The sequence below is a fragment of the Anolis sagrei genome, chromosome 5 (assembly GCF_037176765.1).
Source record: "Anolis sagrei isolate rAnoSag1 chromosome 5, rAnoSag1.mat, whole genome shotgun sequence".
Classification (NCBI taxonomy): Eukaryota; Metazoa; Chordata; class Lepidosauria; order Squamata; family Dactyloidae; genus Anolis; species Anolis sagrei.
The window spans coordinates 92941229-92968770 of record NC_090025.1 but is presented as its reverse complement, the minus strand read 5'-3'; the positions used below and the strand labels follow the sequence as shown (position 1 = coordinate 92968770).

Sequence of the window (27542 nt, the reverse complement as noted above, 5' to 3'; positions counted from 1 at the left end):
GTGATTGCAGACACCTTTTTGTAGATGCAATTAACTATAGAAGAAGGATACATGAAACAAGTAAAATAATATAAATAAAATAAATAAAATTCTCCTTTCATTTGGTTGGAAACTAGGAAACTGACATCCTTTACTACTTGCCTCTGGTCTCAATAAAAGTTGACAGACTACTTTGTTAAGTAACTGGTACTGGAAAGCAGATCATTATAACTATTCAAATTATCCACCAAATTATTTTCCAAAGCACGTTTCAGGTCTGAATGCCTAGAAATGTGCACCAGATTTAAGACATTATTTGACAAGAAGCCTCAAAAGCAAACCAGATAGCTTGTGCATGAGAACTGGGAGAATAACACAATATATCTAGCTGGACTAGTTCCGTTAAGCATAATGTTTTCATACTACATTGTGGAATAAGTGCTGGTCCTCATAAGGCATTTCTGAAGTTATTGTATCTGTGTACTTGTGACTTATCACAGAAAGGACCAGATGGCTCGCAAAAAGTACACGTTGTACTCCCTTCACACAAGGAGGTGAATAAACTAGGAAGGAATACAATAAACCAGATTTTATAGCTGGTTCTAATCCAGACTTGTTGGGTGCAATAAACCAAAGTCTCAGGTTCAATCATAATGCAGACACATTGACATTTTTCCCAACATCCGCAGGCTCTCCATTCACACCATATTTTAAAATGCAATCCAAATGCAGCAACTATAGACATTTCTATAAATATATATATATTTTTCCTTGTAATGTAATATGAAAAAATTAAAATATACATCTTTATCCAAGTACGAATAACTGTGACCTTTTCAATGGAGCCTATGTAAAAGCACCTAGCTTTTTATTTGACTGATTCAGCCCACTTTGACGCACACTTCAAGAGTTCTTACAGAGATGGCATTCTTTTCTCATCGCTCAAATATCCAAAAGCAGACACTGGCTGCCGTTGTGTCACAAAGCATTGTACTCCACGCATTTGGATGGGTCTGTCGGAAAGTGTTTCTGACAAATAGTCATGAGTCTCTTCAAACCCTAAAGAAATAAACAAATAGTAAGTTGGTAAGATACCACAGCAACCACACATAGATGTAAAATAAACATTTATTTATTTATTTATTTCCTATATTTGTACTCCACCCTTCTCACCCCCCCCCCGGGGGGGGCTACTCAGGGTAGCCTGCAATCCACTTGGGGGGGGGGGGATTGGGCGGCCTGCAGGACAACATCTGCAGTCAAAGGCTAATAATAATAATAATAATAATAATAATAATAATAATAAACCTTTATTTATACCCCGCTAACATCTCCCGAAGGACTCGGTGCAGCTGACAAGAGGCCGAGGCCCAACACATCAATAAAACAACAGCATAACAAATACAACAATAAATAAACTCATAAAAACAAAACAATAAACATTAAAAAAACTAGCAGTAAACATTAAAACAATAACACCATAACGCATTTAAAACTAAGGCCGGGCCAAATGTAATGATTAAAAAAATGCTGGACATGACAGGTGAAATGGAAAGGTTTTTGGAGATAGGTGTGGTGTGCAATCTTAAATCTCTAGTAAAGTGCATTTGGGACATGATGCTTGGAGTTTCCTATTCTGGGAAGGCACACTGGAACAACCACGTCTTCAAGCTCTTCCTAAAGACTGCCAACGCTTGCGACGCAGGTGGGATCGTGAGCAGGGCCTCTCCAGATGATCAGAGAGATTGTGTGAGTTCGTATACGGAGATGCGGTCATGCAGGTAAGCGGGTCCCAAACCGTTTAGGGCTTTGTAGGTAAGCACCTGCACCTTGAACTGGGGCCGGAAAATGAACGGCAGCCAATGGAGCTCCTTAAACAGGAGGGTTGACCTCTCCCTGTAAGGAGCACCAGTTAACAACCTGGCCTCCACCCATTGGACCAGTTGGAATTTCCGGGCCATTTTCAAGGGCAGCCCCACATAGAGCAAATTGCAGTAGTCCAATCTGGAGGTGACTAAGGCATGGACCACCCTTGCCAGATCCGCCTTCACGAGGTACGGTTGCAGTTGGCACACGAGTCTCAGTTGTGCAAAAGCCCTCCTGGCCACCACCAGTTCCCTGCGGAGGTCATCCACCAAGGTGACCAAAGCCATCTCGGTGCCGTGGCCAGGCCTGAAGCCAGACTGTGACTGGTCCAGGTAATTGATGTCATCCAGAAAGCCTTGGAGCCGGGAGGCGACCACCCGCTCCAGCACCTTGCCCAAGAAAAGGAGGTTGGAGATTGGTCTGTAGTTGTTCAGCACCGTGGAGTCAAGGGAAGCCTTTTTCAGGAGTGATCGGACCACAGCCTGTTTTAGTCGAGATGGAAAAAAACCCCCCGCTCCAATGATGTATTAATGATCAACACAAACCAATCAGTCAACCCATCCCTGGCCGATTTAATAAGCCAAGACGGGCAAGGGTCTAAAGCCGATGTGGTCACCCTCACAGCTCCACGGTCTCAGGAAGAACAAGCCTAAAAGAATCCCACAAAATTGGACAAGCAGATGCCTCAGTCACCTCCCCTGGCACTGTGATGAAATTGGAGTCCAACTCAAAGCGTATCTGAGCAACTAGAGCTAAAGAGGGCCATGACAATAGCAAGGAAGCTTTTTAGTGGGATGCTATTTGTTTCATAAGGATCAAGTATACAGAACATATTGTAAAGAACAAAAATAACTTTCTGGCCTTGCTTCACACATTCTAGTGCCAATATTAAGACACAAATAGTGTTCAATTCAGCACCTTTAAAAACGTTTGCATATCGTTAAACGATATTAATTTTTATGTCGTGATTTTAATTGCTCTAAATTGCTATTGTTTTAAAGTGGGGTATTCTTTCTGGAAGCCACACTGGGTCCCACTCTGGGAGAAAGACAGCATACATGAAATGCAAAAATTAAGTACTGTATATACTCAAGTATAAGCCTAGTTTTTCAACCGTTGTTTTAGGCTGAAAAAGCCCCCCTCGGCTTATACTTGAGTCAAGGTGATTTAGTATTTTGCTCTGTCATTACTATTATTTTTATTACATTTATTATTTTACTCGATTTATTATTATAATTATTTTACTTTATTGTTATTATTACAGTTATTATTTTATTTTATAATTGTTATAATTACATTTATTATTGCACTCTATTTATGATTGCTATTATTACATTTATTATTTCAATCTATTATTATTATTACATTTATTATTTTACTGTCTTTATTATTTTTAGAAGGATACGAAAGCACATTTACATTGAAGAGGGTTAGGGCAGACTTATCTTGAATTACAATTTTACATAAATATTCAAAACCATTTAACCTACTGATGCCTCAATTAATATAATGTTATTGGTATCTATTTTCATTTTGAAATGTGCCAGTAGCTGCTGAATTTCCCACTCTCGGCTTATACTCAAGTCAATCCGTTTTCCCAGTTTTTTGTGGTAAAATTAAGTGGTTTGGCTTATATTCGGGTCGGCTTATACACAAGTATATACGGTAAGTCTAGTTCAATTCAAAGTGCTGGCTTTAGCCTATAAATCCCTGAATGGTTCCGGTCCAGCTTACCTATCCGAACGCATCTCCCTTTATAAGCCAATTAGAGCATTAAGTTCGGCTGAGGAGGTCCTGCTCTCAATCCCGCCGCCTTCTCAGGCATGACTCATGGGAAGAGACAGGGCCTTCTCAGTGGTGGCCCCTCAGCTGTGTAATGCCCTCCCCAGTGAGATTAGATCAGTCCCCACCCTCCTGGGGTTTAGGAAACAACTAAAAATGTGGCTCTTCAAACATTTGGGGAGTGAGATCAAGTAGTCAAGATATCTATGGATTATACCACTGACACATTATTTTAAACCAGTTTTTGCATAAGTCATATGAATTTGTATTTTAATTTGTTGGTCCAAATTTTTTCCCAATCTGTGTGTTTTATGGTATGTCCAATGTTTGCCTCCCATTTCCTCATGCAGTCCTTTATTTGGATCTTCTCTGTCGACCATTTTAATAAAGCTTTATAAATTTTAGTCATCACCTTCTTCCCAGTTATCATTATTATTATTTTTTTATTAAAGGATTATACAATTACATGGAAAGTGGGGGAATATACCAAAGAAGATCGAAAAGTAGGAAATAAGAGAAGTAATAAAAAAAATTATATATATAAAGAAAACCACACACAGCAAAAAATGAGATTCCAAAAAGAAAAATCCAAGTCCACTAAGTGTTAAAGGAAAAAAAGTGGGGGCTTCCTTCTGATTTTACCCGTAATGTCTCTTTTGTCTATGTGCTTTCCCCAGTAAAAATGTCCATTTTTTACATTTCTTTACTATAAAATTAATCCAGTTACATCTCCTTATATTTCTTTTCTGATGGCCAATTTGTTTGTTTAATCGGTTTGCCTGTGTTCTTTTTTAATAAAAAAGTTAATGTGTCCATGTCTTTAATTTCGTTTATCTTTTTTATCCAATGGCTCTTTGCTGGTGTTTCCTTCTGCTTCCAAAGCTTCGCATATACAATCCTAGCCGCTGTTGTCATATACATGAACAAAATGTCATCATTTGAATCTGTAATTCCCAATAAATAATATTCTAGTTTCCTTGGGAATTTCTTATTAAAAATTTGTTGAGTTTCTGCGTGGATTTCTTTCCAAAATTTCAGAGCTTTCCCACAGCTCCACCAAAAATGAAAGAAACTCCCATCATGGTCATTACACTTCCAGCATGCTTTTGATAAATTTTTATACATGTGATTTAATTTGATTGGTGTCATATACCACCTATGAAACATTTTCATCTAATTTTCTTTTAGGTCCGTTGCATAGGTGTATCATTATTTTGTCCCATAATTTGTCTCCTTCTTCAAAGCCCATTTTTTAATCCTTGTTATAAATCTCGGTCAGTTGTCTATACTGGAACCACAAAAGGTTTTCTTATGTTTATCAAATTTCCTCCCGAGTCCTCATTACATAGCAAGTAAGCTGGCAAAGTGTTATAAGATCTTATCAGATAGACGCTGGAAGTGTAAAAATAAAGAAGGAACTTTTTTCCACCTTTGGTTATGTAAGAAAACCAAAAAATTCTGGTTAGAGAACCACGAAGTGACACAGAGGATTCTGGAACTAAAAATAGAACTAAAACCGGAATACTATCTGTTAGGTATAACAGATATCAATTCGGAAAGAATAAGGAAGTTTTATTTTTCCATTTGGCCACTGCTGCTAGAATATATGCTAAAAAATGGAAGAGCAAAGAGATCCCAACATTAGATGACTGAATAATAAAAACTCCTTGACATAATGAATATGGACAGTCTAACAAATGCACTCAAGGAGCCCCCGGTGGCACAGTGAGTTAAACCCCTGTGCCGGCAGGACTGAAGACCGACAGGTCACAGGTTCGAATCTGGGGAGAGGCGGATGAGCTCCCTCTATCAGCTCCAGCTCCTCATGCGGGGACATGAGAGAAGCCTCCCACAAGGATGATAAAAACATCAATTCATCCAGGCGTCCCCTGGGCAACGTCCTTGTAGACGGCCAATTCCCTCACACCAGGAGTCACTCCTGACACGACAAAAGAAAAACTCAAGAAGAATCTGAAAACTACAACAAGAAAGACTAATTGGACGGCGATTAAAAAATTTGTAGAAAACTCAAGTTAGCTATAATGAAGATAAGACGAGAAGAGAATGAGGGAAATTGATAGAATATCAAGATAACCTGGATGGACTGCGTCAGAGGAAATTGAAGACCAATACACACTCCTATCCCCACAAATTCCTACATTTTTTCCTTTCTTTTTTTCTTCTTTTTCCTTCACTCTTTGGTGATTCCCCTCCCTCTCTCTTTCTCTCATTCTATAATTCACTGGTGGAGGTGGTTTTTCATTTTTAGTTACTCACTGTTTATTTGAAATAAGTTCAGAAATTATCCCCTTATTGTAACCCTATTTTACCCCTTAATAAAAGATTAATAAAAAAAGATATCTTTGGGATTGGTGCAATGTTGAATGTTTTAAATTTTATGGAGATTGTGTCCAATGTTTTATGTTTATTGGTTTTAATCTATCATATATACTATACTAATGTGTTGTATTTATAATTTGCTAGGCACTGAATTTTGCCATTTACTTCGTTGTGAACTGCTTTGAGTCCCCCACTAGGGGTGAGAAAAGCGGTATATAAATGAAACAAATAAATAATAAATAACTAGTTCCTTACCCATTCCATTATTTGTGCATCCAAAATAATTACTACTGACATTTTAAGCCATCTCTAGAAATTGAAGCAAGTCATCAGATACAAAATCTACCCCCTTACCTGGATGTATTTCCGCTGAGTTTCATCATTTAGAACGTGAGCCACGTGCTTTGAGAAAATCTTCTCTCGTCCTGTTCGGGCATGAATGCCAACCATAGTGACACCAATAGGCCAGGGAGCATTTCCAATAGCCATTTGAAGGTAGGCATCATTGGCCTGAAGAAACAATGTTTAGTTACGAATCCAGATATCAAAATGGGAAGGATAATGACACAAATTTGCATAAACAGTGGAAAGAGCTAATGTAAAGAGGCCACCAATTTGTAACGATACCATCAATTTGTAAAAGTTTGTAAAGGAGTCACCACTTTGTAAGGACTTACTAAATTGATAACACAACTAATAGCTTGTAATGTTGATTTGGTCTTTCTTCAATGTGTAGTGTGGCTAAACTTGAAAGTATTTGTAACAGAGACTTGGCTTTAGAAGAAACTGTAACAAGTTTATTGAAGTAGAGAAGAAGCTTGATGGTTTCAATGTTTCTTAACTCTTAGAGGCACATATCTTCAGAGGTTACATTTATAACATTTCATAAAACAACTCTTAAGAGGATCTCCCTATCTTTGTGCCTCAAATTTAAATAGTAGCATGCATACATGTATTGAACATGTGTTATTACATTTATCCTTTATTCTTGCCCTGAAGAGTTAAATGGTAACTTTTCACACAACTTATTCCAATTTGGCTAAGAGACACAAATGCCCTGCCATTTTAAAAGATGGTTTTTTTACCTTCACATACTCCCTTTGTAGCATAAACTTGATAATATCTGTTATTGATTCCTTGATGTCTGCAGGAAGAGTCTAAAGAACAAGCAAAGACAAAAGAGCATGCAGAGAAGTGAGAAAAGTAATACTTTGCATCCACTAGCCCAATATTCTCATACATCCAACAACCTATTTATTAAATTTTTAAATTAGAAGCAAACACACTTCCTTTTCGAATAATGTCATTAACCTCAAAGTAGCCCAGTTCCCTCCTTTGCACATGAGTGACTGGTGTGGACATTGTTTCTATAAAGCCCTAAACAGTTCCGGTCCAGCTTATCTATCCAAATGCATCTCTCCCTATGAACCTTCCAGGAAGTTGAGATCGTCTGAGGAGACCCTGCTCTTGATCCCGCCTACTTCACAGGCACATCTTGTGGGGACGAGAGACAGGGCCTTCTCAGTGGTGGCCCCTCAGCTGTGGAACGCCCTGCCTAGGGATATTAGATCAGCCCCCTCCCTCCTGACCTTTTGAAAAAAAATGAAAACCTGGCTCTTTGAGCAAGGGTTTAGAACTTCAGCATGACCAGACAAGCTCAAATTGGAATATGAACTAGGAACGGCTAAGACGATGGAACGGTTGAGGATTTAAACAATAAGACTAAGTTTTTATAATTTTATTGTTACTGCTTTTACGATTTTTAAATGTATTGTAATGTGATTTTTTTGCTTTTAACTAAGGTATGTATTTTTATATGGCACCTAATTGTGCCAATTTGTACGCCGCCCTGAGTCGCCTTCAGGCTGATATGGGCGGGATAAAAGTGATGTAAATAAATAAATAGATAATATCGAGTTGATAATAATAATAAATTATTCTCACTCTTTCGCTGTAGTTTATGATGTTTTAATTTTAATAAAAATTTTATTTGCAAATAATAATAATAATAATAATAATAATCCTTTATTTGTACCCCGCTACCATCTCCCGAAGGACTCGGTGCGGCTTACAAGAGGTCGAGCCCAAATACATCAGTAAAACAACAGCAACAACAATACAACAATAAATAAACTCATAAACAAGCAGTAAACATCAACAATAACACCACGAAGCATTAAAAGAACCCATGGCAGAGCCAAGTGTAATAATTAAAATTGTTAAAAAATGCTGGGCATGACCAGGTGAAATAGAATAGGTATTTTGAAGATAGGTGGGGCGTGCAGACGATCCTAGATCTCTAATAAAATGCATTCAGGACAAATTGCTTGGAGTTTCCTTATTCTGGGAAGGCACACTGGAACAACCACGTTTTCAAGCTCCTCCAATAGACTGCCAGTGTTGGGGCATGCCTGATGTCCTTGGGAAGTGAGTTCCAGAGTTGAGTGGCCACCACCGAGCAGGCCCTGTCCCTCGTCCCCACCAATCGCGCTTGCGATGCAGGTGGGATCGCGAGCAGGGCCTCTCCCGAAGATCGAAGAGATCGTGTGGGTTCGTATACAGAAATGCGGTCACGCAGGTAGGCGGGTCCCAAACCATTTAGGGCTTTGTAGGTAAGCACCTGCACCTTGAATTGGGACCGGAAAATGATGTGCGTGACATAGTTGCTTGAGTGTTAGAGGCTTTATGAGGAAGATGGAGTTGATTTTATTCAATTAATTCCCTTTATTTAGGCTTCTCTCTGACAGAGTTTCCTCACCAACTTATCCAGCACTACAATGATGGTACATTTTTGCCTCTCTTTCTTCAATCTCAAAATGCTGATGGTCCTCTAAGATTAGAAAGAGAAGATGAGGAGTCAGCTCACACTCTTTAAGGAAGAAACCATTGAGGGGAGGAAGTCAGGGTCAAAAGAGAGCTTGAAGCAGCTAAAGAGGAGCGGGGTGGGGTGGGGGAGGAGGAGGAGGAGAGGAGGAGGAGGAGGAGAAAGGGAAGTAGCCAGACAGAGACAAAATGGGGGGGGGGGGGGGAGTGAAATCATGAAGGGATAGTGACTTTAAGCAGCCTAAAAAAAGAGGCCCGGGAGAGAAGTAGCTAGAGAAAGGTCATTAGCTTCTATCTTTTCATCCTGTCTGATCAGGATGAACAGACAGGAGCTGGAGGTCCAGGTCTGCTCAACCCATGGACCTTCAGATATCGAAGAACTACTGCCACAAGCCTGGCCAGTGGTAAATTGACTAAGTATCTGGAAGCACACAGGTTTCCCAGCCCTGGATCAGGGTATCCTCCTCCTTGTTCAGCCTTCTTTTAGCATCCTTCTCTAATCTTAACCTTAGTCTACTTGCCTCCATTTCTCTTTTCTGTGTAATGTCAAGGAGTGAAGGGCTCAACAGAATGCATTTGTGTTGTGTAGGATTTCCAGGCAAGCAGGAACAAGCTGCTTCAGATGCTTAACCATTACATTCTAATCTTGTGGGGACGAGAGACAGGGCCTTCTCAGTGGTGGCCCCTCAGCTGTGGAACGCCCTGCCTAGGGATATTAGATCAGCCCCCTGAGAATGTGGTAGGAAGGGGGGAGGGGGGATGCTGGCAAGAACCAAGAAACTTAACAACAAGCATAGGAGAAAGCACTCTTATGGCTCATACCGGCGGCATGGAGGGGGGGAGGTGTTCCACTAGCCGAGGGGCCCCCATAGAGGTCGTGGTGGGAAGGAGGAGATGCGGGAAAAGGAGACCTCGAATTCGGCCTGATTCGGACCGTTTTTCCAAATTAATTACTCCCAATAGGTCTCCTAAGGTAATTTGGTGTAACCAGGTGAGCGGGCCCTCTGACTTGAAGGTGGTGTTGTTGAACGCCAGGTCTGTCAACGGAAAAACAACTTGGGTCCAGGACTTAATCCTGGAGGAGCGGGCAGACCTGGCGTGCATCACGGAGACCTGGCTGGATGAAGCGGGGGGCGTAAATCTCTCCCAGCTTTGTCCTCCAGGTTTCTCTGTGCAACACCAACCAAGAGCCGGAGGACGGGGAGGCGGGGTCGCAGTGGTCTATAGAGATACCATCCATCTAACCAGGAGCCCCATCCCGCAGACCACAAATTTTGAATGCGTCCACCTGAGGGTGGGTGACCGGGACAGAATAGGATTCTGCTAGTGTACCGTCCACCTCGCTGCACTACAGTCTCCCTACCTGAGCTAGCGGGGGTGGTCTCGAGCCTGGCGGTGGAGTCCCAACGGCTCCTTGTGCTGGGGGACTTCAACATCCACGCCGAGACAACCCTCACAGGTGCGGCTCAGGACTTCATGTCCGCCATGGCAACCATGGGGCTGTCCCAACAAATAACTGGCCCCACCCACAGTGCTGGACACACATTGGACTTGGTTTTCTGCCAGGGATGGGAGCAGGGTGGCGGTGTGAAGGAGTTGTCCATCTCTCCGTTGCCGTGGACCGACCACTTCCTGGTTAGATTTAGGCTCACTGCGCCCCCTAACCTCCGCAAGGGTGGAGGACCCATTAAGAAGGTCCGCCCCAGGAGGCTAATGGATCCGAATGGATTCCTGACGGCTCTTGGGGAGTTTCCTGCCACCGCGGTAGGCGACAATGTCGAGGCCTTGGTTGCTCTCTGGAATGGGGAGATGACCAGGGCTATTGACATGATCGCTCCGGAACGTCCCCTCTCAAGTAACCGAGCTAAACCAGCCCCTTGGTTCACCGAGGAGCTGGCAGCGATGAAGCGAAAGAAGAGGGTTCTAGAGAGCGTGTGGCGTTCGGACCCAAGCGAGTCAAACCGAGCACGGTTTGTGTCCTTCTTGAGGGCATATGCCGCGGCAATAAAAGCCGCAAAGAAAACTTTCTTTGCGGCCACTATTGCGTCTGCAAAGAACCGTCCGGCGGAGTTGTTTCGGGTTGTCAGAGGTCTTTTAACTCCCCCCACTGGGGGGAGCCCTGACAACTCGGCAACGCGCTGTGAAGCATTTGCTCGGTTCTTTGCAGACAAAGTCGCTTCGATCCGTTCTGGGCTGGACACCACATTAGATGCAGTCTCCGTGGATGTGACACAAGCACCTGCTTGTCAGATTTTGTTGGATTCTTTTCAGTTTGTGAAACCCGAGGATGTGGACAAGGTACTTGGAGGAATGAGACCCACCACGTCCATCCTAGACCCCTGCCCATCCTGGCTTCTTAAGGAGGCCAGAGGGGGATTGGCCGAGTGGGTAACGGTGGTGGTTAATGCCTCCCTTCGGGAAGGCAAGATTCCAGCGAGCCTAAAACAGGCTGTTATAAAGCCGCTGTTGAAGAAACCATCACTCGACCCCACTAAATTGGACAACTTTCGGCCTGTTTCCAATCTTCCCTTCTTGGGCAAAGTCATGGAAAGCGTGGTGGCCTCACAACTCCAGGCATTCTTGAGAGACACGGATTATCTGGATCCGGCACAGTCTGGTTTCAGACCGGGACATGGTACCGAGACGGTCTTGGTCGCCTTAGTGGATGATCTGCGCCGGGAGCTAGACAGGGGGAGTGTGTCCCTGTTGGTGCTCCTGGACCTCTCAGCGGCCTTCGATACCGTCGACCACGGTATTCTTCTGAGGCGCCTTGCAGAGATGGGCCTTGGGGGCACTGCATTGCAGTGGCTCCGGTCATTTCTGGAGGGTCGTACTCAGAAGGTGTTACTGGGGGATTCCTGTTCAACGCCACGGCCGTTGACCTGCGGCGTTCCTCAGGGTTCCATCTTATCCCCCTTGTTGTTTAACATCTACATGAAGCCGCTGGGTGAGATCATCCGGAGTTTCGGGGTGCGGTGTCACCTGTACGCAGATGACGTCCAACTCTGTCACTCCTTTCCACCTGCTACTAAGGAGGCCGTCGAAGTCCTGAACCGGTGCCTGGCCGCTGTAATGGTCTGGATGAGGGCGAACAAACTGAAATTAAATCCAGACAAGACAGAGGTACTCCTGGTCAGTCGCAGGGCCGAACAGGGTATAGGGTTACAGCCTGTGCTGGACGGGGTCGCACTCCCCTTGAAGGCGCAGGTTCGCAGCTTGGGTGTGACCCTGGACTCATCGCTGAGCCTGGAGCCCCAGGTTTCAGCGGTGACCAGGGGAGCATTTGCACAGCTTAGGCTCGTGCGCCAGCTGCGCCCGTATCTTGGGAAGTCTGACTTGGCCACGGTGGTACACGCTTTGGTCACATCCCGCCTCGACTACTGCAACGCTCTCTACGTGGGGCTGCCCTTGAAAACGGTCCGGAAGCTCCAGCTAGTCCAGCGCGCGGCAGCCATGTTGTTAACGGGAGCTGGACGCAGAGAGCATACAACGCCCCTGCTGTCCCAGCTCCATTGGCTGCCGATTTGCTACCGGGCCCAATTTAAGGTGCTGGTGTTATCCTACAAAGCCCTAAACGGTTCCGGCCCAAAATACCTTGCAGACCGCATCTCGGCCTACGAGCCCACGAGGGCCTTGAGATCATCCGGGGAGGCCCTTCTCTCGGTCCCGCCTGCCTCACAGGCTCGTCTGGCGGGGACGAGAGAGCGGGCCTTCTCGGTGGTGGCCCCCCGGCTGTGGAACACCCTCCCTGCTGAAGTTAGACAGGCGCCCTCATTGATGGCCTTTCGTAGGAGCCTGAAAACATGGCTCTTCGAGCAGGCCTTCAACTGAGTGTTGAATGACAATGGAATGATTTAGGACTACGAGTTGGCTATGACCCCAGGATTTGGCGAAGCGGATTTTTAGTTTAAGTTTATGTTATGTTGTATGTGTCCGGTCTGTAGTGTCTTGGCTCACTGTACACTGTCTTCTTTGTTGCTGTTCACCGCCCCGAGTCGCCCTTGGGCTGAGAGGGGCGGTCAATAAGTGCAAGAAATAAATAAATAAATAAATAAATAAATAATTCACTTTCCTTTCAAGAATTATAAGCAAGAAAATGCTCACTCAAAGGAATGTCTTGGTGTAATTCTGCACATGATACCAAATCCCAAGCCCTTGAATCATAGAATCAAAGAGGTGGAAGAGACCTCATGGGCCATCCAGTCCAACCCCCTGCCAAGAAGCAGGAATATTGCATTCAAATCACCCCTGACAGACTCTGTTTAAAAGCTTCCAAAGAAGGAGCCTCCACCACACTCCGGGGCAGTACTCCTTCCATGTGGATTCCACTGCTGAACGGCTCTCACAGTCAGGAAGTTCTTCCTCCTGTTCAGATGGAATCTCCTCTCTTGCAGTTTGAAGCCATTGTTCCGCATCCTAGTATCCAAGGAAGCAGAAAACAAGCTTGCTCCCTCCTCCCTGTGGCTTCCTCTCACATATTGATACATGGCTATCATATCTCCTCTCAGCCTTCTCTTCTTCAGGCTAAACATGCCCAGCTCCTTAAGCCGCTCCTCATAGGGCTTGTTCTCCAGACCCTTGATCATTTTAGTCGCCCTCCTCTGGACACATTCCAGCTTGTCAATATCTCTCTTGAATTGTGGTGCCCAGAATTGCTTTGCACCCATGTCCTAATGGCCTCCATTTCCTATGACTCCTCGATCCAATACCAGCTGCCTAACTCTAAAAGCCACCAACTCCAACACTCCACTTAACTGGCCAACAACTGGATGTGACCCTGAGAGACTTGGTTCAAAATATCTACTCCTTCCATGCGGATTCTTCTGTGCCTTTCTGTGAGTCAAAAACATCACATCAATTTATTTCTGCAAATTATCATCATGATCCTGCACAGAGGACTGTTGGAAAAGTAAACCCAATAAATGATATGAAGAACGCTCCAAATTTTAGAAGTACAGCTATAGAATAGTAATTAATCTGAAATAATATGATTCTGAAACAGCTTTACATGATCTGCATAATATAGACCAGCTGTCTGTTTTCTCTGGTTGTATCAAAGAAAATAGCCACTAGTCATCCTTACATGGCTAAGTAGGGGTGAAAAACCATCTTGTCATTATTAATGGCAAAGAAAGACAGGAAGAAGAACATTACCCTTTTCCGAAGTTTCCTGAAAAGTGGCCTCAGATATGACTCTGTCTGCTTCTGAGTGGCACTGTTTAACTTTCCCTGGACACCACGTTTCAAGTAATCCTCCCTGGCATTCAGCTCCTTAGCCCAGACTCCAAGAAGAAACTGCAGAAGACAAAGAGTTTAGGTCATACTGCCTCAGTGTGGCTAAACAGAAAGTTGCAATTCCATAACCTTATTTTGGTGGAAAGTCCTATTAGAACTAAAGTATTTTTAATACTGTACTATATGAGGCACTATACAGTGACCATACAATAAACAAAGTACAATGCCTCAACTGTATGACAGAATTCAAGTGTTCAGAGCATTTGATATACATTATCACATGAATGTTTACAATCCTTCTGTAAGATAAGTGCTTTAATTCCGAAACTGCAAACAAGAGGAAACTAAAAGAACAATGGTTTGCCTTCAGTTCCTGGTTCACATTTGACCTCAGGCATAAAAATTGTATAAAGGTGAGCCTTTCATTACACTATTTTAAATAAATATTTCTTCTTGGTCACTTTGTTGAATTCAGTGCAGCTTCACAAAGACCCAAGTGCAAAACAGGTTAGAAACTTTCTGCATGCAAGGAAGAGTGGCAGGTTCTCCTGCCTGCTGTTTTCCTTCCCCACCCATAGTTCAATTCACAGCTATAAAAAAGACCAGGCTTTCCCTGTGCATTGCCAAATTCCAAAGCTTTAGCTCAGGAAAAATCTTCACATCCATATTGGGTATGCACATTTCACATTCCAAATTGCTGGCCACTTATTCTGAGTTTAGAAATTATTTTTGCATAAGCAACTCAATCTAGGATCAAACTAGAAATGCAATAGCAATTATTTCTAAAAAAGTAAGAGAGAATGCAGAAACTGTCTTAGTACGATATGAATTCCCCCTAATGGTGCACAAGCAAGGGTTTTTACCTTTAAGAATTTAGTTATGATATCCATGTCATAATGATCATCACCTTGTCCTAATGATTCGCCCAAAGCCTAGAAAAAAATGCATATTTGTATTCACGTGTGTTTTGAACAACATCTCAATACAAATTTACATAAGATCAGTAATACTATACACATAGTAACTAAAACTGGATCCATTAGTTTTGAAGATGGAAAAGAAAATAGTAACAACGATCTATAATAAATTATTAATATGGTTAACCGAAAAGGAACAGGTTAAATCCTGTATGATCAAATGGGTAGAGAATTGAAGAAGGCCAACTCAATTTAGAAAGTGGGAACAAATGTGGAACAAAAAGTTAAAATACACTTATGCAATGGACTTGAAGGAGAATTGGATTAAAATGTTCCACAGGTGGTATATTACCCCCCAAAAATTAAGCCATGTGTTCAAAAATACACCAGATAAATGCTGGAAAGGTTGTGACCAAACGGGTACATTCTATCACATGTGGTGGACATGCATGGAAACATCTAAGTATTGGTCACTAATTCATGAGGAGACACAAAAAATCCTAAATAGGAAGTTTAAGAAGAAACCAGAGTACTATTTGCTAGGCTTTACTGACATGGAATTACAACTTGATGAAAACAAAGACAAACTGTTAACATTTATCACAACAGCGGCTAGAATTATTTTTGCAAAATTTTGGGGAAAAAAACAAATCCCCAGTATCGATGAGTGCCTGGATAAGGTTAAAGAAATAAGAGACATGGATGAACTAATTTTTTTGTTAAAGAAAAATACTGGGAAATCTTTAAAAAGGATAGACTGGGTCCTTTTCTATGACTATGAAAAAAATAGAAAAATAAAAGAGACAAAGATGTAAATAAAACAACAAAACAAAAGATAAGAAGATCCTGAGACTGGAATGGAAGTTATTTTATTTTATTTTTGATTTTTTTCATTTTTCCTTTTTTCCTCTCTCTTTTCCCTTCTTTGTCTTTTTTTTTTTTTGCTGATTATGTTTCCTACTTTCCTATCATCTTTTTGAATATTCCCCCCTCTTTCCATGTATTCATGTTTAAACTGATCAATAAAAATCTACTTTCAAAAAATAAATAAAATAAAACTGGATCCATTAGTAAGAAAACAGAAAATGTATAAAATAATTCATTCTGATAGTTGCAAATTTTCTCAAACATCATAATTGATCAATGTTTTGAAGAATCCAACATTTCTTGGCACACAATAACAAAGAAAACATATAACTGCAAATGTAGTTTCAACACATTCTGAGGTTTGGTATAATACCTCCAGTTCTTCAATTGTTGTGTTTTCTTCATGGACCTTGAGATCATTCTGTGTGTCATCTTCTCCCTGTTCTTGGCCACCGACAATTTCATTCAAATACTGCTGGTCGATTTTGTCCAAAGCAGCCTTCAGGTCGTTCCTCAATCCCTGCAGAAAGAACAGTAAAGATTACAACGCATTATTTGGGTGCAGGGAGTGTATAATAGATAGGGGATTTTCTATTGTATAAATCCCACAAGCTGTACACCACTACTTGTAATGAAATGTGGCTTAGTTAATTTAAAATCAAAACTGATTATGCTGGAACAATCTTCTGGCCGAAAACCTTTTTAAAAGAGCACTGGCTACCACCACCCTTAAAAGAAATGTTAAGCCCTTGGCTTGTCTTGAAGTATCTTTAGGCTAGAATGTGCTGGATTCGCACTCAGGCTTTGTGCTCTGAGGTAACAATGAAGAGATTACTATTGAAAATATACGCTGAACTAGGGTGATGGAAGTTGTATTCCACCCACATCCAGAGACCACTGTGAACCCCACCAATGATGGAACTGGACCAAACATGGCAGTGGCAATGATAGAAGATGGCGGGTATTGTATTCAACCCATATCCAGAGAACCATGTGAATCCGACTAATGATGGATCTAGGTCAAACTTGGCACACATACCTATCATGACCAACTGAAAATACTGGTGAGGTTTGAGGGGGTTTGGCAAAGGATTATGGTAGTTGTTGTTCACCCGCATTCAAAAACCCATGTGTATCCTACATTCAGAGAGCCATCTGAATTTCTAGTGAGACCATACATAACATTCAAAACTAAAACATTACTATTTTAATACACAGCATTACAAAATATCTACCCTGGTCATTAAGCTAGTTCTAAGCAAAATCAAGTAGTACTAGTGGTTTTATGAACAAAGAAGATAACTTTTCTAAGTTGCTCTTCTTTGAGTTACTCTTCTTTAAACATACATAAATCCACCTAAAAATTAGAAGGAAACCGAAGCCAGTTACATAAAAATGCCATGTTATACATACACAAGTTAGGCATTAAGTCATATCGACTTTAATGGTATTACCTTGTTCACTTCTGGTGTCAGAATTTCTATCTTTCGCAATCGCTGGAAAGCATCATAATCTGTTTCTCCAAACAGTCGGACTGGCTCTCCTCTTTCTCTCAATCTCCTAATGACCTGCAAAAAGTCAACAAATACCTTCCTTTGCACATGCATAGACAAAACAGGTTAGATAAGTCCATGCAAAGGCTCAGCACAAAGCACAAAGGAAGGAACTCCCTGATATTAAAGGACAAGATACCATATCTAATGAGCTGGAAAAGCTTGTAGGGCATTTCACTTAAGCCTTAACTTTTCTCAAAAAAGGAAACATCCTCTTCTTTTTACTAGATTGGCAAAAGGCAAGAGCCTAGTCTGTAATGGGAGAACCTAAAAGAAGCACTAAGCCTCTACTCTCTTCACCATAGTGCCATTTCTGGTCTTCTTTAATGCCTTGACAAGAAAATGGCAACAGTTAGGGTAGATGGCCATCTGAGATGGTACTGGAACTTTCTCCACTCCAAAGAATGACCCTAGTGTTATCCACAAGTAAATTCAAAATTCACAGTTTTGGCCCCAAAACCATCTTTTAACTTACATATGAAGCCAACTTATACATGAGTATATACAGTAAATATGTTTAAATAAATGTTATAGTACTTATTATTATATACATCAGAGCTCCTTCTTAAATCACAATTTTATGTAAAGCGCTCGATTTGTGCTTAATAATAATAAACATAACTTTATTTTTATGCCCTGTCTCCATCTCCCCGAAGGGATTCGTGGCAGCTTAAAAGGGACAAGCCCAGAGAGCACAAAGTTAAAAACATAACGCAATAAAATAGAATCAAAACCAAACCAAATAGAAACATATCACAATAAAACATAACATCATAAAAACAGTACCATGCAGAGCAATAAAAGTGCTGAGTTCAGAGGGCTCTGAGTTTGTGGGAAATTCCTAGATAGAGCTAAGGGAAAGTGCAAAAATTCAGTGGCAGGGATGGGAGAGTAATGTCCTTGGGCGGGATTGTAGAGCGGAGGGCCATGCTAAAGTGTTGGAACTTAGGTATTTTTAGGCCAATTCTTTGGAACTGCCTAGTCAAAGGCACAGCGGAACATCTATGTTTTTAGATTTTTGCGGAAGGTGGACAGGGTAGGTGCCAGTCCGATCTCTCTAGAAAGAGTTCCAGAGCCTTGCGTTGTTGAAGCACAGAGTTCCAAATCTCACTTTAGCATTTCTTTTATACTTTTGTGCTACTACTGTAATTTTTTATCCTTCTTTCTTTCTGAAGAACACAGAATGTACAGCAAGAAACCCAAATATGACATATGGCAGCTGTTTAAAAGTCTATGTGCTACTAGCACTTCAAACATGGCCATTCCAATCAGATGGAAATTATGCAACTAGAATGTTCCAAATACGATCAGAGCATTAATAGTGGGCAAAACTAGCATTCTTAATGCTAAATGGAAGCTATGTTCCATTTGTATCAGCAGTTTGAGAATCTGGGTCATTCCAGATGGATGGATTCTAAAACAGCTGAAACAAATGTAACATAGGTTACATTTCTTCCTTTTAACTATTCTTAAGATGTTACAATTTAATTGCGACTTGAAACAATGGTTTAATGTTGATTTAAAATTGTCATTTAGCAGCACTTGGGGTGGAGGGAAAGGTAGGAGAAGAAAGAGGAAGAGTCTTACTTTCTCTTACACATCCTCTTACTCTGAGTTACAGCAAGCTATTATTATCCCCACATTGACTCTAAGGAAAGTACAGGCTGATTAAAAGTCAAAGGAACAGCTGGGAAATTCGGGGCACGTAAAAAACGATTGTACTTCATATATACAGCAAGTGTTCTTGCATCAAATATATATCAAGTAATATTTTCATTTTGAAAAACAAAAGTACAATGGGCCCTTGGTACACACCAGGGTCTGATTCAGAACCCCTTGTGGATAAAAAATCTGTGGATGAACAAATCCCACTATACAAAAAGGTGTCCTTATAATAAAATGAAAAAATCAAGGCTCGTTTCTTGTAATTAAAAAGAATCAAGATATGTATACTTGAATCAGTGGGTGCAGAATTCATTGATAAGGAGGGTTGACGATAATACGTTCTCTTGTAATAGGTAAAGGGCCATACAGTAATTCGGAAACTGCTCTTTACCTCTTGTCTGGAAAGAGTCATAGGCAACTTCTCCTCTGCCAGCTCAAGTTCTAATACAGGATTTGATGAAGCAATTGCCTTCTTTTCGTCGTCTTCTTCTTCCTGTCTAATCTAGGTAATCGGAAGGAGCATAATAACATAGCATAATTTTAAATATGGACACACCAAATTCAACTCACAGGCACATGAACTGCTTGTAAGAAAAAAAATTAACCACACAAAGCAATGCTGACATGCAAAAAATGTTTGAAACCTTTGAATAGTTTTGTCACAGATAACAGAGCAGTCATTCAGAGTGTGACTTGGGAATTGGGAACATAAGGAAAAAAGGAACTGTGTTTACTACATATGGTAACTATGAACAGTGATCAGAAACCAGTGTTTCCCATTCAGGTTTGGAGACACCTAATATAGTTTACCAAGTCCAGATAGGATTACAAACTATATTTTGATCAAAACATAAAGCCCAGAAGGAAACCTGAGCATCTGAGTGATGAGGAAGCTAATCCATGATGTGCCATTACATATGAACTGAGACACTGCATCAATTTCTGCTGCTATTTTTCACTGAATCAATGACATTCTGGCAGAGGTATCTTGGTATGTCGACTGCCGTAACATTACTCTCTATTGACTTCAGCCCATACCTTCATCTATCTGTGGCCATTCCTCAGCAAACTCTCGAGAAGATTATGCAGTCCATGTCCAGGACCCTTTAAGTTACAGGCAAATATCTCTAAACTACAATGACTTATATCGGGATAGAATTATTTATTATATAAAACGTCTTAAAAGCATTATCCTACAAATATATTCACCTTTGAAATGGAAATTGATCGTAAGAATTGCCAAATGGAAGCAGATTGAAACAATTGTTGTCAATTGGACTCTGTTACAAGTAATGTCTGCACCAGAAAAAAATAGTAATGAAGTCCTTTTCAGTCCTTTATCTTCTCAAGCAACTCAAATTGCATTTGTAAAATGCTGCCAGCTCTTTGCCTTGTTTTAAATATACTAAAAACAATGAAATACAGAAATGAGGGGCACTGTAAAATATTTAGTAAGTTATAATGACCTACTGTTATTTCCATCCAAGCTCATAATACTGAATCCTAATTTATCTAAGTAGAACATGAACACTTAAGTTGATCTGACTGTGATGTAAACTAGACAGTTTTACTGAACTACCACAAAAATGTTTATAACTATAATAGCTTTTTTGTTGAGATCCAGGGCCAGAGAAGCAGATGGCGGAAACAGAAGAACGGCCTGCCTCAGGGGAGCGTGCTTGCTTCATCAATGTTCAACATCTACACAAATGACCAGCCACTGCCAGAAGGGGCAGAGAGTTTCATCTATGCAGATGATCGTGCCATTACCGCTCAAGCAGGGAGCTTTGAGATGGTAGAACAGAAGCTCTCCAAAGCTCTAGGTGCTCTTACTGCCTATTACAGGGAAAACCAACTGATCCCTAATCCATCTAAAACACAGACATGTGCTTTTCACCTTAAGAACAGACAAGCATCCCGAGCTCTAAGGATTACCTGGGAAGGAATATCACTGGAGATTGCAGCACACCCAAATATCTGGGAGTCACTCTGGACTGTGCTCTGACCTACAAGAAGCACTGCCTGAATATCAAGCAAAAAGTGGGCGCTAGAAACAATATCATACGAAAGCCGACTGGCACAACCTGGGGATCACAACCAGACACTGTGAAGACATCTGCCCTTGCGCTATGCTACTCTGCTGCTGAGTATGCATGCCCAGTGTGGAACACATCTCACCACGCTAAAACAGTGGATGTGGGTCTAAATGTGACATGCTGCATTATCACGGGGGTCTGTGCCCTACACCACTGGAGAAATTACACTGTTTCGCCGGTATTGCACCACCTGACATCCGCCGGGAAGTAGCAACCAATAGTGAAAGGACCAAGGCAATGACATCTCCATCTCATCCCGTTTGTATATCAGCCAGCATGTCAACGACTTAAATCAAGAAATTGTTTTCTAAGATCTACAAAGACACCTGCTGGAACACCTCAGAAAGCGAGAGTCCAAAAGTGGCAGGCTCAAACCCAGAACCTCAATCAATGGCTGATACCAAATAAGAGACTCCCCCCTGGGCACACAGAAAACTGGGTGACTTGGAAGGTGCTGAACAGACTGCACTCTGGCACCACGAGATGCAGAGCCAACCTTAAGAAATGGGGCTATAAAGTGGAATCCACGACATGTGAGTGTGGAGAAGAGCAAACTACAGACCACCTGCTGCAATGCAACCTGAGCCCTGCCACTTGCACAATGGAGGACCTTCTTGCAGCAACACCAGAGGCACTCCAAATGGCCAGCTACTGGTCAAAGGACATTTAATCAACTACCAAGCTTGCTAACTTTGTGTTCTGTTTGTTTGTTTGTTTGTTAAAAAATGAAATGCAACTGTTTGGTCTGCTCCTGACACGATAAATAAATAAATAAATAACTATAATAGATGTCAGCACAGCTACTAAATCAAATATCTGTCTGCACTCTTATGCTAGTTTTCCGTACCATGCCCATTTTCTCACTGTAGTCCTGCTCATACTATAACATGACAGGAAACATGTAGCCCTTTAAGTGTTGAAGTGTAAGTCCTATCATCACATATGTGTTATGAATGGTAGGGCTGATAAAAGATATAGCTTAATAACAGACGGTCGCATGTTCCCTGCACAACCCCAAGTCCCTATATTGGGAGAAAGGCAGGATATAAATAAATGAATGAATAAATAAATTCAAGTTCGATCTGTCAGCAATAACAGCACTGAATAGGATATATTACTATCTTTGTTTCTAAGAAATCAGAAATGTGATAAATTTTTAAAAAATTCAAGGATATATAATACCAAAATTTCATAATTTGCAGAAGACCCAGCTTCATTTCCAAATTAAATATCAAATGGATTAAGTATTTCTTATATACTCCTCAATGAGAAATGTGAAGTTTTTCAAAGGGGAGACTACACTGCATACAAAATCCAAGCCCATATGACTGTGAAGTTAGAGAGCCCATTGTGCTAAGCTGATTTTATAAGGACTGATGGCACACTGGTCAGGCTGCCATCTTCCCAAATGCCTGGTGGATATATCAACCACGGTCAAGCAACCTTGAAGCAGAAGGAGATAACCTGCTTCAGATAGCAGATTTGTTGGGGGAGGGGGTACTTGAGGACAGCAATTATGCTTTCACTTAATTTCATTTGTTATAAGAAATGTTGTTTGACAAAGCTTTTGCAACTTCTATGATGGCCGACAGTAAATAAAGAAAGGAAGCACTATAATTTAATTTCTAATAAAGGAAATGAAAATTGGCTGCTTTAGACAACAAAAGTTGTTTGGCCATCTCTAAGCAGATGAGCAATTCAGTGGGAGAGTAACAAGTTCAACAGCTTCATGGCATTCATATATTGGACTGACAAGCTGTTTGGGTAAATTTAGAAGACTCTGAAGCAGAGTCTAATGCAGGTTTTGTTTGCCCAATTTTCTAAAGTTTGCTAAAGTACTATTTTCACATCCAAATTGCTTTTCAGACATGCCAGCAAAAGGAGGCCTTCCGAATAACTCATTGTTATGATGACTCTCAAATACAAACTATCTTTCTATTTTTCTCCTACATGATCCCCTAAATCCAATGCATCACTTCACTGTCTTGTAAGAAATGGATTGTCTGGGCTGAAAACAGAAAATAACCACCAATATTTGACTTTTTTCTAGACATCAAAGCATAAAGAAACCAGACTGGGAGTCTAGAAATGATCAGCCTCTGGTGTTCCATAAAAAGGGGAGGGGTTTATATTAGATCCAATGTACATGCCTGCTGGAGCAAAACTTTAAAAAGAAAAAAAAAGAGCAGCTTTACTGTCAAGCAATCTCATGCCCTCCACAGAAGAAGCCAAACTATAAACACAATTAAAGTAGCTGCATATCCATGCATGCCTCTCCCTGCATTGCAAACTTTGCTTGGGGATTCATACCTCTCCTGGTGGCTTCTCGTTTACAGGCTAAAGAGCAATAGTGATAGAGTGGACAAAGAATTATTATTCATATATTTTAAAATAGCACAAACAGAAACTGCTTAACTAAGCAGAAATGCTAACAGAAACATTATTGCATTACCTTGTAGCCACACCTTTCATAATATGCTTCTTCTTCCTTCTTAGCTAGTTCACTGCGCTTAAAATATTTTTTATTGTCCTGAAAAACAGGAAAGAAATTACAGAATAAATTATATTTCTCATTTATATAATACCAGCTTGGGTACCCGGCGTTGCCCGAGTTATTTGAAAAACTCAATTTTTTAATTGTACAAAATGCATAAGGTTGTGGGTGAACTCCAACAGTACTAAAAGTTGCTTATGTTGGGCAGGTGTGCTCTAGATGTATCATCCGTAGGGTTCAGTATGCTCTCTGATAAACTACAACTCCCACTATGTTGAGTCAGTCCCCTCAAATCCCTATAGTAGGTTCAGTTGGTCATGGGAGTTCTGTGTGCCAAGTTTGGTCCACGTCCATCATCGGTGGAGATCACAGTATCTCGGTTGGGAGTGAACTACAACTCCCAGAAAGGAAGGTCAGTTCCCCCCAAACCCCTCCAGTAATCAAATTTCAATATATCAGGTTGATATGCCAAGTTTGGTCCAGATCCATCGGTGTTTGGATTCACAGTGCTCTCTGGCTGTTTATGAACTACAACTCCCGCAAATCATGGTGAATTTTCCCCAAAGACCTCCAGTATTTTTTGCTGATCATGGGGGTTCTGTGTGCCAAGTTTGGTCCAATTCCATCTTTGGTGGAGTTTAGAGTGCTCATTGATTGCAGGTGAACTATATATCCCACTACCTACAACTCCAAAATGTCCAGGCCAATTCCCCTCAAAACCCACCAGTATTCAAATTTGGACATATCAGATATGCATGACAAGTTTGGTCCAGATCCACTGCTGAACAGTCAGGAAGTTCTACCTAGTGTTCAGGTGGAATCTCCTTTCCTGTCAGCCGAACCCATTGTTCTGAGTCCTACTTTCCAGGGCAGCAGAAAACAAGACTGCTCCCTCTTCCTTATGGCATCCTTTCACATATTTATACAAGTCTCCTCTCAACATTCTCTTCTGCAGGATAAACACGCCTAGTTCTTCAAGACACTCCTCATAGAGCACGGTCTCCAGAACTTTGATCACTTTAATTGCCCTCCTCTGGACACTTTCCAGCTTGTCAATATCTCTTTTAAACTGTGGTGACCAGAATTGGACACAGTATTCCAGGTGAGGTCTAACCAAAGTTGAATAGAGAGGCACCATGACTTCCCTCGATCCAGACACTATACTCCTTTTAATGCAGGCCAAAATCCCATTGGCTTTTTTAGCTGCTGCATCACACTGTTGGCTCATGTTCAACTTGTTTTCTACAAAGACTCCTAAGATCTTTCTCACACAGGCTGCTCTCAAGGTAGGCATCACCCATTCTGTATTTTTGCATTTCCATTTTTCTCCCCAGGGACCCTTCCACACAGCCCTATATCCCAGAATATCAAGGCAGATAATCCCACATTATCTGAGTGTGGACTAAGATAACTCAGTCTAAAGCAGATATTGTGGGATTTTCTGCCTTGATATTCTGGGATATAGGGTAGTATGGAAGTATCTTACATTTATCCTGGTTGAGATTCATTTTGTTAGTTTTGGCCCAGCTCTCCAATCTGTTAAGGTCATTTTCAATTCTGATCCTGTCCTCTGGAGTACTAGCTATCCTTCCTAATTTGATGTCATCTAAAAAAAACTTGATAAGCACACACCCCTCTAAACCAGGGGTCCTCAAATTAAAGCCCGACGGCCAGATACGGCCCCCCAATGTCATTTACCTGACCCTCGCTCAGGGTCAACCTAAATCTGAAACAACTTGAAAGCACACAACAACAACAACAACAACAACAACAATCGTATCTCATCAGCCAAAATCAGGCCCACACTTCCCATTGAACAAATGACAAAATCAATGCCCCCCCCCCCCCTCCAACCCTACCAGTATTCAAATCTGGGTGTATTTGTGTCAAATCTGTTCCAGTGAATGAAAACACATCCTGCATATCAGATATTTACATTATTTATTATTGATTTATTTAATGCACTTTTACCCTGCCCTTCTCCCCCCCCCCCCCCCCCCAGGAGGACTCAGGGCGGCCTCACACAATAGTCTATTACCGTTGCCAATGCTTCTACCGAAAAGTAGGATGCAAATTTCCTTGCCTCGCGAAGATGAAAAAGGTCTGCTTACTTATGGCAGTTATCTGGGCCTCCATCGTCAGTGATGAATCCAACATAACCCCAAGGCTTTTAATAGTGGCAGATGGAACCAGAGCTTCCCCATTGAAATCAGGCAGAGACTGGATTAATTCAGTTTTAGCAGGATTCACTTTTAGTCTGCTCGCTCACAGCCAACTCATCACTGCTTCCAAACACAGCTTAAAGTTCTCAGGAATCGCGGTTGTCCCAGGTTCGAGACGCAAGAGTAGCTGGGTGTCATCTGCATACTGGTATCACTCTATGCCAAAGCTCCGCACCTGTCCAGCAAGTGGTTGGACGTAGATATTAAACAACAGGGGGAACTCCACAGCAAAGGCAGGAGCTCTCAGAGCTTTGGCCTGATCACTCCACCCTCTGTCTCCGGTCCCGGAAGAACGAATTGAACCATTTCAAGGCTAAACCTCATACACCAGACATAGCCAATCGGTGAATCAGCAAGTCATGGTCCACGGTGTTGAATGCTGTGTGGTCCAAGAGTACCAATAGCGCTGATCCGCCTTGGTGTAATTGACGACGAATTTTGTCAGTGATAGCTACCAAGACAGTCTCTGTCCCGTGACCTGAACGAAAGCCTGATTGAAAGGGGTCCAAACCCACAGTCTCATCTAAGAATTGCTGTAGCTGCCCCGCCACTGTCCGTTCAATCACCTTGCCCAAAAACAGAAGGTTTGAAACTGGGTGATAGTTACTAGGTATGGCATCTGAACGTGAGGAAGAACTTCCTGACTGTGAGAGCTGTTCAGCAGTGGAACTCTCTGCCTCGGAGTGTGGTGGAGGCTCCTTCTTTGGAAGGTTTTAAACAGAGGCTGGATGGCCATCTGTCAGGGATGATTTGAATGCAATATTCCTGCTTCTTGGCAGGGGGTTGGATGGCCCATGAGGTCTCTCCCAACTCTATGATTCTAAGGTTGAGAAACACTGCTCTAAGGAATGCCCTGAAGGCAAACAAGAACAAGGTATTACGACTGTTCTCTGGCTGGAAATTGCAAACCTCCATCTCTAAAGTAGGCTGTTGTGGTTCCTGTTAGAATGCTATAGCTGTCCACGTTGAAAGGACTAATTGCCAACCCCCCCCTCCCTCCCCCCCCCCCGCGCCCGCCTTTGTAGGCCTCAAAGCCTTTTAACTGAAACTCCAACAAGCGCCACGCTGAGGAAAACTCCACCTGTTGGACGTTTTATTTCCCGCCTACGTTTTCTTCCGCGCGCCGCTTACCGCCAGCAGCTCTTTCTCCTCCAGCAGCTTTCGTTTCCGCGCAATTTCTGCTTTGAGGATGTCCATATTTTTCCCTCAGATGTGAAAAGAAGAGTCGCTACCCTTGCTTAACTCCGGAAACGGCTGTCCAGACCTCTCAACCGGAAGTCCCTCAGCAAAACATCCGGTGTTCGGGTTCCGCGCAGCCGCAGTGGAGAACGCCAGGCTGAGGCGGCCGCCTTTTGTCTGCAGCACACTCCCGCCGCCATTTTGTTTCCTTTTTTGGAGCGCCCGAAAAGGAACTCCTGCTCGTGCTCCCGGCAAGCCAGGCAATGAAGATTGACAGCTCTCTCTCGCTAAGGCCCGCCCACACCCCTCCCCCTCCAGAATTCCGCTGCATCCGTGGAAATAGGCTGCGTCCATACTGTGGAATGTATGCATTTTGACACCACTTCAGTTGCCATGAATCCATGCTGTGGGATCCAGGGATTTGTAGCTTTGTGAGCTATTTACCCTTTTTGTCATGCTTGTTTAAATTGTCCTGGGTGCTAAACAATGCTTAATGATATAAGCAAATTGGTAAATGACAACAG

At 42.0% G+C, this 27542-nt stretch overlaps 1 protein-coding gene across 2 annotated transcripts; it reads right to left on the bottom strand.

Annotated features, from left to right (window-relative positions):
* Window positions 1–823: 823 nt before the first annotated feature.
* PRPF18 (pre-mRNA processing factor 18) lies at window positions 824–27140 on the bottom strand. 2 transcript variants are annotated; one of them, XM_060778223.2, is made up of 11 exons: window positions 26971–27140; window positions 23576–23653; window positions 23434–23460; window positions 19419–19529; window positions 17264–17377; window positions 16183–16329; window positions 14889–14957; window positions 13945–14085; window positions 7053–7124; window positions 6322–6477; window positions 824–1038 (listed from the first exon to the last, which is right to left on the bottom strand). In XM_060778223.2, exons 1-11 carry the CDS (start codon window positions 27034–27036, stop codon window positions 958–960), a joined length of 1062 nt encoding a protein of 353 aa, XP_060634206.2. In that variant the 5' UTR covers window positions 27037–27140; the 3' UTR covers window positions 824–957. The 2 variants fall into 2 exon arrangements, with proteins under 2 accessions (XP_060634206.2, XP_060634207.2); XM_060778224.2 differs by lacking the exon at window positions 23434–23460 and having other exon boundaries at window positions 26971–27139.
* Between the last annotated feature and the right edge of the window lie 402 nt (window positions 27141–27542).